General features: G+C 43.0%; 1 protein-coding gene across 2 annotated transcripts in view; it reads right to left on the bottom strand.

Annotated features, from left to right (window-relative positions):
* ptgs1 (prostaglandin-endoperoxide synthase 1) overlaps window positions 1–14,085 on the bottom strand; it is a 48,000-nt gene that overhangs the window by 17,871 nt on the left and 16,044 nt on the right. For both annotated transcript variants that reach the window (XM_045706673.1, XM_014171594.2), the window contains 3 exons: window positions 7,285–7,368; window positions 2,207–2,453; window positions 1,725–2,011 (listed from right to left, as the gene is read on the bottom strand). In XM_045706673.1, the coding sequence (XP_045562629.1) occupies window positions 1,725–2,011; window positions 2,207–2,453; window positions 7,285–7,368 (618 nt within the window). The remainder of the gene's footprint in view (window positions 1–1,724; window positions 2,012–2,206; window positions 2,454–7,284; window positions 7,369–14,085) is intronic.

Genomic DNA, 14,085 nt, shown 5'->3' on the forward strand with positions numbered 1-14,085 from the left:
AAGGGTAGGTAACAACACATCCGCCATTCTGATCCTCAACACAGGGGCCCCTCAGAGGTGCGTGCTCAGTCCCCTCCTGTACTCCCTGTTCACTCATGACTGCATGGCCAGGCACGACTCCAACACCATAATTTTAGTTTGCCAATGACACAACAGTGGTAGGCCTGATCACCGACAACGACGAGACAGCCTATAGGGAGGTCAGAGACCTGACCGTGTGGTGCCAGGACAACAACCTCTCCCTCAACATGATCAAGACAAAGGAGATCATTGTGGACTACAGGAAAAAGAGGACCGAGCACGCCCCCATTCTCATCGACTGGGTTGCAGTGGAGCAGGTTGAGAGCTTCAAGTTCCTTGGTGTTCACATCACCAATGATTTATCATGGTCCAAGCACACCAAGACAGTCATGAAGAGGGCACGACAAAACCTATTCCCCCTCAAGAGACTGAAAAGATTTGACATGGATCCTCAGATTCTCAAAAGGTTCTACAGCTGCACCATCGAGAGCATCCTGACTGGTTGCATCACTGCCTGGTATGGCAACTGCTCGGCCTCCGAATGCAAGGCACTATAGAAGGTAGTGCGTACGGCCCAGTACATCACTGGGGCCAAGCTTCCTGCCATCCAGGACCTCTATACCAGGCGGTGTCAGAGGAAGGCCCTAAAAATTGTCAAAGACTCCAGCCACCCTAGTCATAGACTGTTCTCTCTGCTACCGCACGGCAAGCGGTACCGGAGTGCGAAGTCTAGGTCCAAGAGGCTTCTAAACAGCTTCTATCCCCAAGCCATAAGATTCCTGAACACCTAATCAAATGGCTACCCAGACTATTTGCATTGCCCTAACCCCCCCCCCCCCATATCTTTTACACAGCTGCTACTCTCTTATCATCTATGCATAGTCACTTTAATAACTATCTACATATTACCTCAACTAACCGGTGCCCCGCACATTGACTCTGTACCGGTACCCCCCTGTATATAGTCTCGCCGTTGTTATTTTACTGCTGCTCTTTAATTACTTGTTACTTTTATTTCTTATTCTTATCCGTATTTTTTTAAACTGCATTGTTGGTTACGGGCTCGTAAGTAAGCATTTCACTGTAAGGTCTACACCTGTTGAATTCAGCGCATGTGACCAATAAAATGTGATAATTTACCATACCCTGTTCAAAGACATGTATGTGTGCCTATTACACAATCCATGTCTCAAGGCTTATTAGATCGTTCTTTAAACTGTTTCCTCCCCTTCACTTATTGAAGTTGATTTAACAAGTGACATCAATAAGGGATCGTAGCTTTCACCTGGTCAGTCTATGTCATGGAAAGAGTTCCTAATGTTTTGTACACTCAATGTACAATATACCACACCCCCATTCCATGAATTAAACTTTGACCTATCAGCACCGTCACCCACTTACCCCAAGGCGGTTCAACTTACGCTGTCTCTATGCTCAACTTAACCCATACCCTGGGTAAGTTTTGCCAAGAGACCACTTTTTTTGGACATGCTATTTTCTCAAACTGTTATGTTTACATGAATTCTAGCATCCTGAAATATATGTAGATATCTCTGTTAGAAAGAATGCTATATTTCCCTTGAGTTAGTGATGCTGAATAACATATACCCCACTCTCCCCTATGGCATGACAATGATATTGAGACCAGAGTTCATCAATACAACACTGCATATGACATCCCATAGTCACAACACAACCCATACCTGTCCAGCACACTGGCGTGAGAAAGCGTCCACCAGTTTCTCCACCCCGTAGTGTGTGACGATGGAGGTGTTGAAGATGAACTGGGAGTAGAGCACCACGTCTCCGTCTATGTGGAAGCTGTCTGGCATCAGGGGGTGCCAGTGGTATAGTTGGTTGAACTCCACAGCGATGCGGTTCCTGTACTGGAACGTGGACTTGAAGAGCAGGACCGGATCGAACTTCAGATCCAACAGGTAGCCGCTCAGGTGCTGCACGTAGTCCTCGATCACTATCCGGATAGTCTCACCTGAAATATGAACAAAAAATGAATCCACTATAGCGGTGTGTGGATTATTTTCCCCGTAACTATTCACTCAACCCAGAACATGGAAAGGTTTCCTTAATATTAATATTCCGCCTAAAGCACAGTGTCTAAAATGGACAGTGTGTGGCAACATGAAAGACTAGAGTGAGATCTCTGTTCAGTCCAGTGTGTACTTACCTATGACGATGAGCCTGGTGGTCTGGAAGAGCTGCTCATCCCCCCAGGTGGGGTGCTCGGCCTTCAGGATGTCACAGATGCGGTTGTGTTCTCTCAGCCACAGGGTGGCGTACAAGGTGAGGCCTGGCAGCAGCCCAAACACCTCCTGCCCAATGGCCATGCGCTGCCCCTCGGGAACCCCTCGAGGGTAGCTCATATTCACCGGCGCCTCTGCTACCGTTGGAGGGTACACCTCACCTTTAATTACCTGGAAGAGAAGACAGACAGTGAAAAAGGGAAAGTAATACTATGGACCCCTTAAGAGCTTTACTGACTCAATAGCACAATACTGAGCTTTAGTGATTCAATGAGCATGCTTTACTAATTTCTTTGGATGATAAAAAACTAAACATTAGTGACCCCTTTGGGGTTTTGTGGAAAAGACATTTGAAATATGTCACTGACAGGAATGGACCTGACTGTAAACTTTATTATGTATCCTTCCTTTATACATACTGTAACTTAAAGGAAGTCATTTGTTCACCAACGTCTTCATCCTAGGACTCAATTTCACCAGCAACCTGCCAAACTAATCAATGAATATGTCTTGCCAGAGCCCAATCATTAGCAGTGGAGGAATGGGCCGTGCCCATGACCACAACATTTTGAAACACTACTGTTACAGTAAATACTGTTTACCACAACAACCCCCCTAAATAACCAACAGTTGTACAGCCATCTCATCCTGAGTATTATATGCATACTGTTAAGTTAATGTTTTAAGTATCCCCCCTATACTTCTGTTATTACGGTGCTATCGCTCTGTTATTAGTGCACCTGCGCAGAAGTCTCTCTTTCTTAGACCTGGCCTGAGTGTGATGACAACTACGTACTGTGGAAATAGAGCAGGGTTTCCCAAAGTCGGTCCTGGTGCCCCCCATGAGTGCACGTTGTTTTTTTGCCCTAGCACTACACAGCTGATTCCAATAATCAACTCGTCATCAAGCTTTGATTATTTGAAAATCAGCTATGTAGTGCTTGGGCAAAAACCAAAACGTGCAGCCATGGGGGGGGCAAAACCGAGGGAAATCCTGATTTAGAGTTAACATTGGTAGCAGAGGATGGCTAATAACTACAACGTGCCAGCTCGCTTCGACGAGAAGAGGTTTTATGTAAGTTTGAAAAATGAACTTGGAATCTGGACGAGAAAAAGCAAGCATTTGCGGTGGTATTATCGCTCGAGGGGAGAGCGAGAGATACAGCACAGGAAAAATCTGCGAAGGATTTGAACAAGGACAACGGTATTCAAACTTAGATCAGAGTACTGGATTCTGCTTCTTAAAGAAGAGAAAGACTGCCTACGAGGCATATTCAAACTTTGATAGTGTTACTAGACATATTTTGGGTTGCAATGACTGACTACATAATTTATTTTGAACAGAGGTACAACAGGATGTGCAAGTACAACATGGTTCTCCTGGATGCAGTGTTCACTTTCAAGTTGCTAGATACTGCCTGTCTGGATAGTAGGGAGAAACAGTTGGCTTTGACTGCTTGTACGGTGCTGACTTGTACGGTGCTGCGTCTATAAAGTCGGCACTAAAGTCGGCACTACTGTGTTATTTGTCAAAGCACTTCCATTGGGTTAAAGACTGTCCTCATAAAAACTAACAAGTTAAAATAACAGAGGAAAATCTATACAGAGAGATAGAGCAGTGTAACGTTACACTGTTTTCAAACCAATCTGCTTCTAATACTGAGATCTTTATAGTTGAATCCTTAGGATCTGCAGTGATTGATAGTGTGTACATGCACAGTGTGTGGTACAAAATGGCTTGATAGCCATGTCAGTGAACTAAATATGAAAGAAGTACAAAATATGATTGACACACCAAGCAACAGAGCTTTCAAATTTGTAGATGGGAGAGTCGTCCACTCTACCAAGAGAGTCAAGATACCAGCAAAAATTGTGTCACATTAAAACAAGAGGTGGTCCCTGTAGATATCCCTTTATTATTAAGCAAAGCTTCCCTCAAGAAGGCAGGGGCTGTACTAGACATTACAAATGACAAGGCAGTGATGTTTAAACAACCAGTGACCCTTGCACTTACGACCTGAGGCCACTATTGTGCTCAAATTTCAGACAAAGACAACACACAAAGTCCATGTGAAAATGAGATTCTGACGGACACAGAGCACATGGAGAAGAAAAACAAAGTATTGTTAAAACTTCAAACAGTTTGGACCAATGGAGGCTCATAATGGCTGGAACGGCGAGAATGGAATGGCATCAAACACATGGAAACCATGCGTCTGATGTATTTGATACCATTCCAATAATTCCGTTCCAGCCATTACCACGAGCACATTCTCCCCAATTAACATGCAACAGTTGACAGACGTCGGAAATTACTCAGCAGTTCTGGGAATAATGAAGACGAGCGTATTTCCATTCTACAGCAGATAGTGAGCAGTTGTGAGACATTTTAAAAATATATATATTGAACCTTTAACTAGGCAAGACAGTTAAGAACAAATGCTTACTTACAATGACAGCCTACACATGCCAGACAAAGCAAACCCAGACCAGCTGTTGGTTTGCCACTGGCTTCCAAGTAAAATGAAACACTGGCTGTAGATCTACATGAGCTAGGACAAAGTCTGTGGTACCTTCACATAAATGGACCACTTCACACGCTTCAGTGCTGGAAGCATTGTGAATACATAGAAACCCAGTGAAATCGTCAAGCACTTCATTCATTCCTGGATAAGTGCGCATGGCCCGCCCCAGAAATTGTACAATGACAACGGAGGAGAATTCAATAATAATGAAACAAGAGAAATGGCTGAGAAATCCAACATGGAAGTAAAGACAACTGCTGCATACAGTCCATAGAGCAATGGACTTCTGGAAAGACAATCAAACTTGCATTTCTACAGGGAACAGAGCTGTCAAGGGACATTCACGTCTGACCTGAGGGTAAGGGCGATGGAACACTGTGGAAACTAAAAAAGTGTATGTATGGCCTGGCAGATGCATCACTCTACTGGTACAACAAACTCAAGGCAACAGGCCTCCCGAGTGGCGCAGCGGTCTAAGGCACTGCATCGCAGTGCTAGCTGTGCCACTAGAGATTCACAGCCGGCCGCGACCGGGAGACCCATGGGGTGGCGTACAATTGGCCCAGTGTTGTCCGGGTTAGGGGAGGGTTTGGCCGGCAGGGATGTCCTTGTCCCATCATGCACCAGCGACTCCAGTGGTGGACCGGGCGCAGTGCACGCTGACACGGTCACCAGGTGTACGGTGTTTCCTCCGACACATTGGTGCGCCTGGCTTCCGGGTTAAATGGGCATTGTATCAAGAAGCAGTGCGACTTGGTTGGATTTCGGGGGAACGCACGGATCTCGACCATCGCCTCTCCCGAGTCCGTACGGGAGTTGCAGCGATGAGACAAGACTGTAACTACCAATTGGATACCACAAAATTGGGGCGAAAAAGGGGTAAAAAAATCTAAAAAATGTCAAGGCAACAATGCTGAGTACAGATTGCAAAATGTCACAAGTGGGTCCTGCAGTCTTCTATTGGCTTGATCAAGACTGCAATGTGACTGGAGTACCTAACTGTCATGCTGATGACTTCATCTAGTGTTGCTCACAGACCTTTGCTACAACTGTGATTCCACACCTCAAAGCCGTTTTCCATGTGGAATTGAAGCTGATTGAGGTCAAAAATAGGTCAAATGCTATGGGTTGCTAGACAGTAGACCTGATGTAATGTTTGATGGCTGCAACTTGGGATCCAACACAAAACATGCCACTGTACAAACCATTCATGAGGCAAGCCAAGTTGTTTGTAAACTGAAATCAGAACAAGTGACTAAAGTTTCAGCATGTGGGAAAAGATGACTCTCAGAAACCAGTTGTCTTCAGTGATGCTTCCCTAGGGAACCTTACAGATGGAGGCACACAATGTGGACATATAATCGTGTTAATGGGTAAAGGAGGAAGATTCTCACCTATCTGTTGGCAGTCAAAAAGGATAAGGAGTGTTGTCCGGAGAACACTTGCTGGAGAAACCCTTGCTCTTGCGGATGGAATTGACAATGCCATCTTTCTGGCAAGTCTGTTCTCAGAGCTTACCACTGGTGAGTCAAAACAACCCATTGTACCTGTAGTTTGTGTCACTGACAACTACTTCCTAGTTTAAGCTGTCAAATAAACCAAGTCTGTCACAGAGAAAATACTTCATCTTGAGATTAGCAGCATCAAGGAATTTATTCAAGCACAGAGAATCCAGCGGATTCTGTGGTCAGCCATAAAGGAACAGCTTGCTGACTTTCTAACTAAAAAGGGAGCATCATGTCTTGTGCTTCTAAAGGCACTCAGTAATGGAAAGTAGCAGCTTGATTAATAAAAACAAACAAATTGTCAGACAACCCATTTGTAATGGGGGACTTGAATAATACTTGGACATTTAATTATTTTGCTGATGTTCTATTTGTCTTTAAAGAAAAGTGGGAGATTGTTAGTCATGTTTTAAATATCCCTATACTTCTATTATTACGGTGCTATCACTCTGCTATTAATGCGCCTGCGCAGAAATCTCTCTTGCAGTTGGACCTGGCCTGAGTGTGATCGCAACTAAGTACTGTGGAAATACGGTAAAGTAAACATTATTAAACTGGAACGTCGTCGTGGTGTCATTTATAGTTAACACAAGCCACTGCTGAAAGAGACATTGATCAATGGGGTTGTTACAACATCAGCTCTCCCTGACTCTGAACCAACACCCAGTTCCCAAAAACAGATACCAATCCCAAAACTCCTTTCTGTAGAAGTTCATTTCAACAGATAAAGCCAACGGGTGTACTTCTTTATCCCGACATGAGTCAAGATGTATTCCCTCTTAAAAGATGTGTATTCTTTCATGCTAGTGATGCGATAAGATCATTTATGGGGCTCGGAACCAATAGTGTTTACTTTAAGCACAAGTTCCTCAGAGTTACCACAGAGTGGTACCATGTTTACAGCAACATTCCAGTGGAGACCTGTCCATGCTTTCGCACAGCTGGAGTGAAGTTATGCATTGTTCTACATACCTGGTATTTCATCTTTCCGTCTTTAAGAAGCCGGAGGTTCAGTTGACGCACCAGATTATCGCCGTAAACATTGCCGGCATCCACCTGATTAGAGATATTATAAAATATGAGATTAAAAAGAGATTTTGTGAGACATGATGCATGGAAAGAGATAGAGATGAATATGGTTCTCATGTCTCTCTCTCGTAGAGTGTGCAGGGTTTGTTTCATTGATGGTGATGACATCGTGATGAGACAGATGATGGTTTAGCTTATTTGAACTTGACTGGCGCTGTGCAGTAAAAAAGTCTCACAGCGCACAAGTGACATTGAGTAACATGCCTATTCCTATAGCCTATTTCAAATCAATACAGTGAGAACCAAAAGTATTGGAAAGTGACATTTTTTTTGTTTTGGCTCTATTTAGTATTTGGTCCCAAATTCCTAGCACGCAATGATTACATCAAGCTTGTCACTACAAACTTCTTGGATGCATTTGCTATTTGTTTTGGTTGCATTTCAGATTATTTTGTGCCTAATATAAATTAATTGTAAATTACGTAGAGTCATTTATTGTAAATAAGAGTCAAATAAATTTGTTATACATCCTTATTTTATTTTTTTAAAACCCTTTTTCTACCGAATTTCGTAATATCCAATTAGTAGTTAGTCTTGTCCGTACGGGAGTTGCAGCAATGGGACTCGGGAGAGGCAAGTTCGAGAGCCGTGCGTCCTCCAAAACACGACCCCGCTAAGCCTCACTGCTTCTTGACGCAATGCTCGCTTAACCCAGAAGCCAGCCACACCATTGTGTCCGAGGAAACACCGTACACATGGCGACTGTGTCAGTGTGCATTTCTCCCGGGACAAGGACAACTCGGCCGGCCAAACCCGGACTACACTGGGCCAATTCTGCGCCACCTCATGGGTCTCCCGGTAGAGGCCGGCTCGGACACAGCCTGGGATCGAACCAGGATTTGTAGTGACGCAGCTAGCACTGCAATGCAGTGCCTTAGACCGCTATAGAATACATTTCTAAACACTTCTACATTAATGTGGATGCTACCATGATTACAAATTGTCCTGAATGAATCATGAATAATGATGAGTGAGAAAGTTATAGGCAAAAATATCATAACCCCAAGACATGCAAACCTCTCACCATTACAGTAACAGGGAATGTTAGCATTTTCGGGGGGGAGGGGTAAGATATTTGTGCGACTAACTTTCTCACTCTTCATTATTGATGATTTTTTCAGGATTATCTGTAATCATGGTAGCATCCACATTCATGTAAAAGTGTTTAGAAACGTATTATATTCTTATTTACAATAAAAGCGACAAAAAAATTACAATACATTATTTGTCACTCACTTCTTTTGGCCACAAAATAATCTGAAACAACAAAAACAAACATAAAATGCATCCAACAAGTTTGTAGAGTCACACACTTGATGTAATCATTGTGTGCTAGGAATATGGGATGAAATACTAAACTTTTGACTACTTTAATACACATAAATGAATTTGTCATTCCTCCAAAATGGACTATGTACATAAACTGCTGTAATTTCGAAAATAGTTCACCCGATATGGATGAAAATACCCTCAAATTAAAGCTGACAGTCTGCACTTTAACCTCATAGTCATTGCATCATTTCAAATCCAAAGTGCTGGAGTAGAGCCAAAAAGAAATAAAAAAATGGTCACCATCCCAACACTTTTGGCGCTCACTGTCTGTTATGTAGCTTACAGAATGCAAGACAGGAATTCAGGCCAGACAGAGTGGAGAATTCCACCAAAGCAGTGCAAAATGTCCAGTCAGGAAATATTGTTTCTCTCCCTCTCACTCGGTGTCAGATGCATGGGCATTAGGCTATATCCTAAACCTATATTTTTTTGATAACACTTGACACCCAGTGTCATAACATGTTATAACCATGTCATAACAGCTGACGCGTCATAACCTGTTATAATATGGTCATAACACTCATGACATATATGTAGACCTTTTGTGACATATATTGAGTTATTTTATGCCTGGTTAAAAGTGCAAAAACCCACAAAACCTAACACGATAGTTCTTTTATGGCTAATTATGATACCAACACAAGAGTGTAAAAACCCACAAAATCTACCACTTAAGGAAAAACATTCCATTACACCATGGCCTAATGGCAACAGTATGTTTACATTATATATACACAAACACTTCTTTTTTTGTCTTTGACCATATTCAATTATCATTGTAATTGCGCACACGCTGATATCAGACATGCACCTACCCCAATGCTCTGTTGCTGATGACCGAGATGAATGCAGAAACAGATTTCAGGAGTAGGACAAGACACCTTTTCGACTGATGACTGATTAAAGGGCATGTAAGTGATTGGCCTATCTGAATTATGATGGTCATATTGCTTCTTGACAGTGTATATTTTTTGTCCACATAAAGTGACACAGGATGGTCATAATCCTTAATGACAGTGTCATAAAGTACATTTTTGACAAGTGATCTAAAATGATGGGAAAAAAACACGACTAAAGAATTAATTAAGGATAAAGATAAAAAAATGTTACTTTCAAACAACCCTTCTCTTTTTCCACTGTTACGTTACAGCTTTATTCTAAAATGGATTCAAATGTTTTTCCTCTCAATCTACACTCAATATCCCATAATTACAAAGCGAAAACAGGTTTAAAAATTCTTGCACATTTTAAAATAAAAAACGGAAATATCTTATTTACATAAGTATTCAGAACCTTTGCTATGAGACTAAAGTGAGCTGAGGTGCATCCTGTTTCCATTGACCATCCATGAGATGTTTCTACTACTTGATTGGAGTCCACCTGTGGTAAATTCAATTGATTGGACATGATTTGGAACGGCACACACCTGTCTATATAAAGGTCCCACGGTTGACAGTGCATGTCAGAGCAACAACCAAGCAATGAGGTCAAAGGTATTGTCCTTAGATCTCTGAGCCAGGATTGTGTCAAGGCACAGCTCTGGGGAAGGGTACTAAAATATGTCTGCAGCATTGAAGATCCCCAAGAACACAGTGGCCTCCATCATTCTTAAATAGGAGAAGTTTGGACACACTAAGACTCTTCCTAGATCTGGCTGTCCTGCCAAACTGAGAAATCGGGGGAGAAGGGCCTTGGTCAGGAGGTGACCAAGAACTTGATAGTCAAGCTGACAGTGCTCAAGAGTTCCTCTGTGGAGATGGGAGAACCTTCCAGAAGGACAACCATCTCTGCAGCACTCCACCAATCAGGCCTTTATGGTAGAGTGGCCAGACAGAAGCCACTCCTCAGTAAAAGGCACATGGCAGCCCGTTTGGAGTTTGCCAAAAGGCACCTAAAGGACTCTTAGACCATGAGAAACAAGATTCTCTGGTCTGATGAAACCAAGATTGAACTCTTTGGCCTGAATGCCACGTGTCACATCTGGAAGAAACCTGGCACCATCCCTATGGTGAAGCATGGATGGCAGCATCATGCTGTGTGGATGTTTTTAAGCAGCAGGGACTGGGAGACTAGTCAGGATCGAGGGAAAGATGAATGGAGCAAAGTACAGAGAGATCGTTGATGAAAACCTGCTCCAGAGCACTCAGAACCTCAGACTGGGGCGAAGATTCACTTTCCAACTGGAGAGCGACCCTAAGCACGCAGCCAAGACAACACAGGAGTTGCTTCGGGATAAGTCACTGAATGTCCTTGAGTGGCCCAGCCAGAGGCCGGACTTGAACCCGATCGAACATCTCTGGAAAGACCTGAAAATAGCTGAGCAGCGACACTCAAATCAAACTTTGTCACATGCGCCGAATACAAGTGTAGACCTTACCGTGAAATGCTTACTTACAAGCCCTTAACCAACAGTCCAGTTGAAGAAGAGTTAAGAAAATATTTACCAAATAAACTAAAGTAAAAAATAAAAAGTAATAACATAACGAGGCTATTTACAGGGTGTACCGGTTCCGAGTCAGTGTGCGGGGGTACAGGTTAGTTGAGGTAATTTGTACATGTAGGTAGGGGTGAAGTGACTATGCATAGATAATAAACAGCGAGTAGCAGCAGTTTACAAAACAAATGGGGGGGTCAATGTAACAGTCCGGTGGCCATTTGATTAATTGTTCAGCAGTTTTATGGCTTGGTGGTAGAAGCTGTTAAGGAGCCTTTTGGTCTTAGACTTGGCGCTCCGGTACTGCTTGCCGTGCGATAGAGAAAACAGTCTATGACTTGGGTGACTGGAGGCTCTGACAATTTTATGGGCTTTTCTCTGACACCGCCTATTATATAGGTCCTGGATGGCAGGAAGCTTGGTCCCAGTGATGGACTGGGCCGTACGCACTACCCTCTGTAGCGCATTATGATCAGATGCCGAGCAGTTGCCATACCAGGAGGTGATGCAACTGTCAGGATGCTCTCAATGGTGCAGCTGTAGAACCATTTGAGGATCTGGGGACCCATGCAAAATCTTTTCAGTCTCCTGATGGGGAAAAGGTTTTGTTGTGCCCTCTTCATGACTGTCTTGGTATGTTTGGACCATGATAGTTCGTTGGTGATGTGGACACCAAGGAACTTGAAGCTCTCGACCCGCTTCCACTACAGCCCCGTCGATGTTAATGGAGGCCTGTTTGGCCCGCCTTTTCCTGTAGTCCACTATCAGCTCCTTTGTCTTGCTCACAGTGAATGAGAGGTTGTTGTCCTGGCACCACACTGCCAGTTCTCTGACCTCCTCCCCATAGCCTGTCTCATCATTGTCAGTGATCAGGCCTACCACTGTTGTGTTGGAGTCGTGTTTGGCCACACAGTCGTGGGTGAACAGGGAGTACAGGAGGGGACTAAGTACACACCCCTGAGAGGCCCCAGTGTTGAGGATCAGCGTGGCAGACGGGTTGTTGCTTACCCTTACCACCTGGGATCGGCCCGTCAGGAAGTCCAGGATCCAGTTGCAGAGGGAGGTGTTTAGTCCCAGGGTCCTTAGCTTAGTGATGAGCTTTGTGGGAACTATGGTGTTGAACGCTGAGCTGTAGTCAATGAACAGCATTCTCACATAGTTGTTCCTTTTGTCCAGGTGGGAAATCGCATTGTGGAGTGCGATTGAGATTGCATTATCTGTGGATCTGTTGGGGCGGTAACCGAATTGGAGTGGGTCTAGGGTATCCGGGAGGATGCTGTTGATGTGACGCATGACCAGCCTTTCAAAGCACTTCATGGCTACGGGGCGGTAATCATTTAGGCAGGTTACCTTCGCTTCCTTGGGCACAGGGACTATGGTGGTCTGCTTGAAACGTACGTATTACAGACTCGGTCAGGGAGAGGTTGATAATGTCAGTGAAGACACTTGCCAGTTGGTCCACATATGCTTTGAATACACATCCTGGTAATCCCCATTCAACCTGACAGAGCTTGAGAGGATCTGCAGAGAAGAATGGGAGAAAGTCCCCAAATACAGGTGTGCCAAGCTTGTAGCGTCATACCCAAGACGACGAGGCTGAATCGCTTCCAAAGGTGCTTCAACAAAGTACTGAGTAATGGGTCTGAATACTTATGTAAATGTAATATTTTCCGGTTTTATTGGTAATATAAATTTGCAAAAAATTCTAAAAACCTGTTTTTGCTTTGTCATTATCAGGTATTGTGTATAGACTGAGGATATATATTTTTTTTAAATGCATTTTAGAATAAGGCTGTAACAAAAGTGTGGAAAAAGTCAAAGGGTCTGAATACTTTCCAAATGCAGTGTATGTCACAGGTGTAAATATGGGTCATAACAGTGTTATCACATTATGACATGGTTATGACCGTGTCATAATGTGTTAGGACACTGGGTGTCAAGTGTTAGCTTGATTTTTATAAACGGACACTACCTAACTATCTTGTGTCTAGCAGTTTTTAAACGTTTCATAGTTTTATGCATGGCTTTTTCCTAATCAAACAATCCATCTCAAAAAGTACGTTAGCAAGAGGACTAATAATGAGAGAGAACAATCAATATCAATAGCCTACAGAAAAAATTGAATGATGATAAGCTTAAAATGTATTAAATGTAATCAAGAAGTTATCCATAAAGGCCGAGAAAATCCTTGCATGCGAGGTTGAAAACCAAATGGCCAATAAGTCATCCTCCTACTAGGCCTATCATAAACGCTTTAAGACAAGTTAAAGTTATGATTAGTAGCGTAAGTCCCAAATATTCTAGCCTACGAAGGTGTCAAAGTTGTTGTAGCTTTCAAAAATAACATTGAAAGTCTATAAGCCTTACTCAAGAACATTCTCAAATCACAGCATTATGAGAGAGAAGCAATATTTATTTTTATATTATTTTATGAGACAAATAAAGCAAGTATTATCCAGTTCTGAAGACGGTAGACTGCTTCTATCCAGCCCATGGTGTACTGTAGGTTTATAACCCAGCTCATTATGGTAAGACAGTCATTGCTCCATCATGTGCTCGCAACAGACAGACAAACCTGTTTTGCTCCTCCACCAGAAAGGAATATAAGAAAAGTTGTGCCATTGCGTCCACGTGCCAGGCTTTCAACAACATTATCTTTTGCCATGATTTATTCAGTTGCATTTGATTTTGCGCTATACCCCAAGTCGTTTTAAGCTGATATTTTAATGTCATTTTTGGGGATTTTTTTATATACTGTATCACAATGTTTTATGGGTACTTATAATCAAGATAGGACAAAAAGTTTGACGTCGCCAAACACTAGTTGGAATAGATTTTTGTTTGCGCCAAGGATTTGAGTTGTCCGCCCCCGCTAACACCTAAATACATTATCTCCCCTAAATATAATACAATATAAT

Source organism: Salmo salar, chromosome ssa24 (assembly GCF_905237065.1).
Source record: "Salmo salar chromosome ssa24, Ssal_v3.1, whole genome shotgun sequence".
In the NCBI taxonomy this organism is placed as follows: Eukaryota; Metazoa; Chordata; class Actinopteri; order Salmoniformes; family Salmonidae; genus Salmo; species Salmo salar.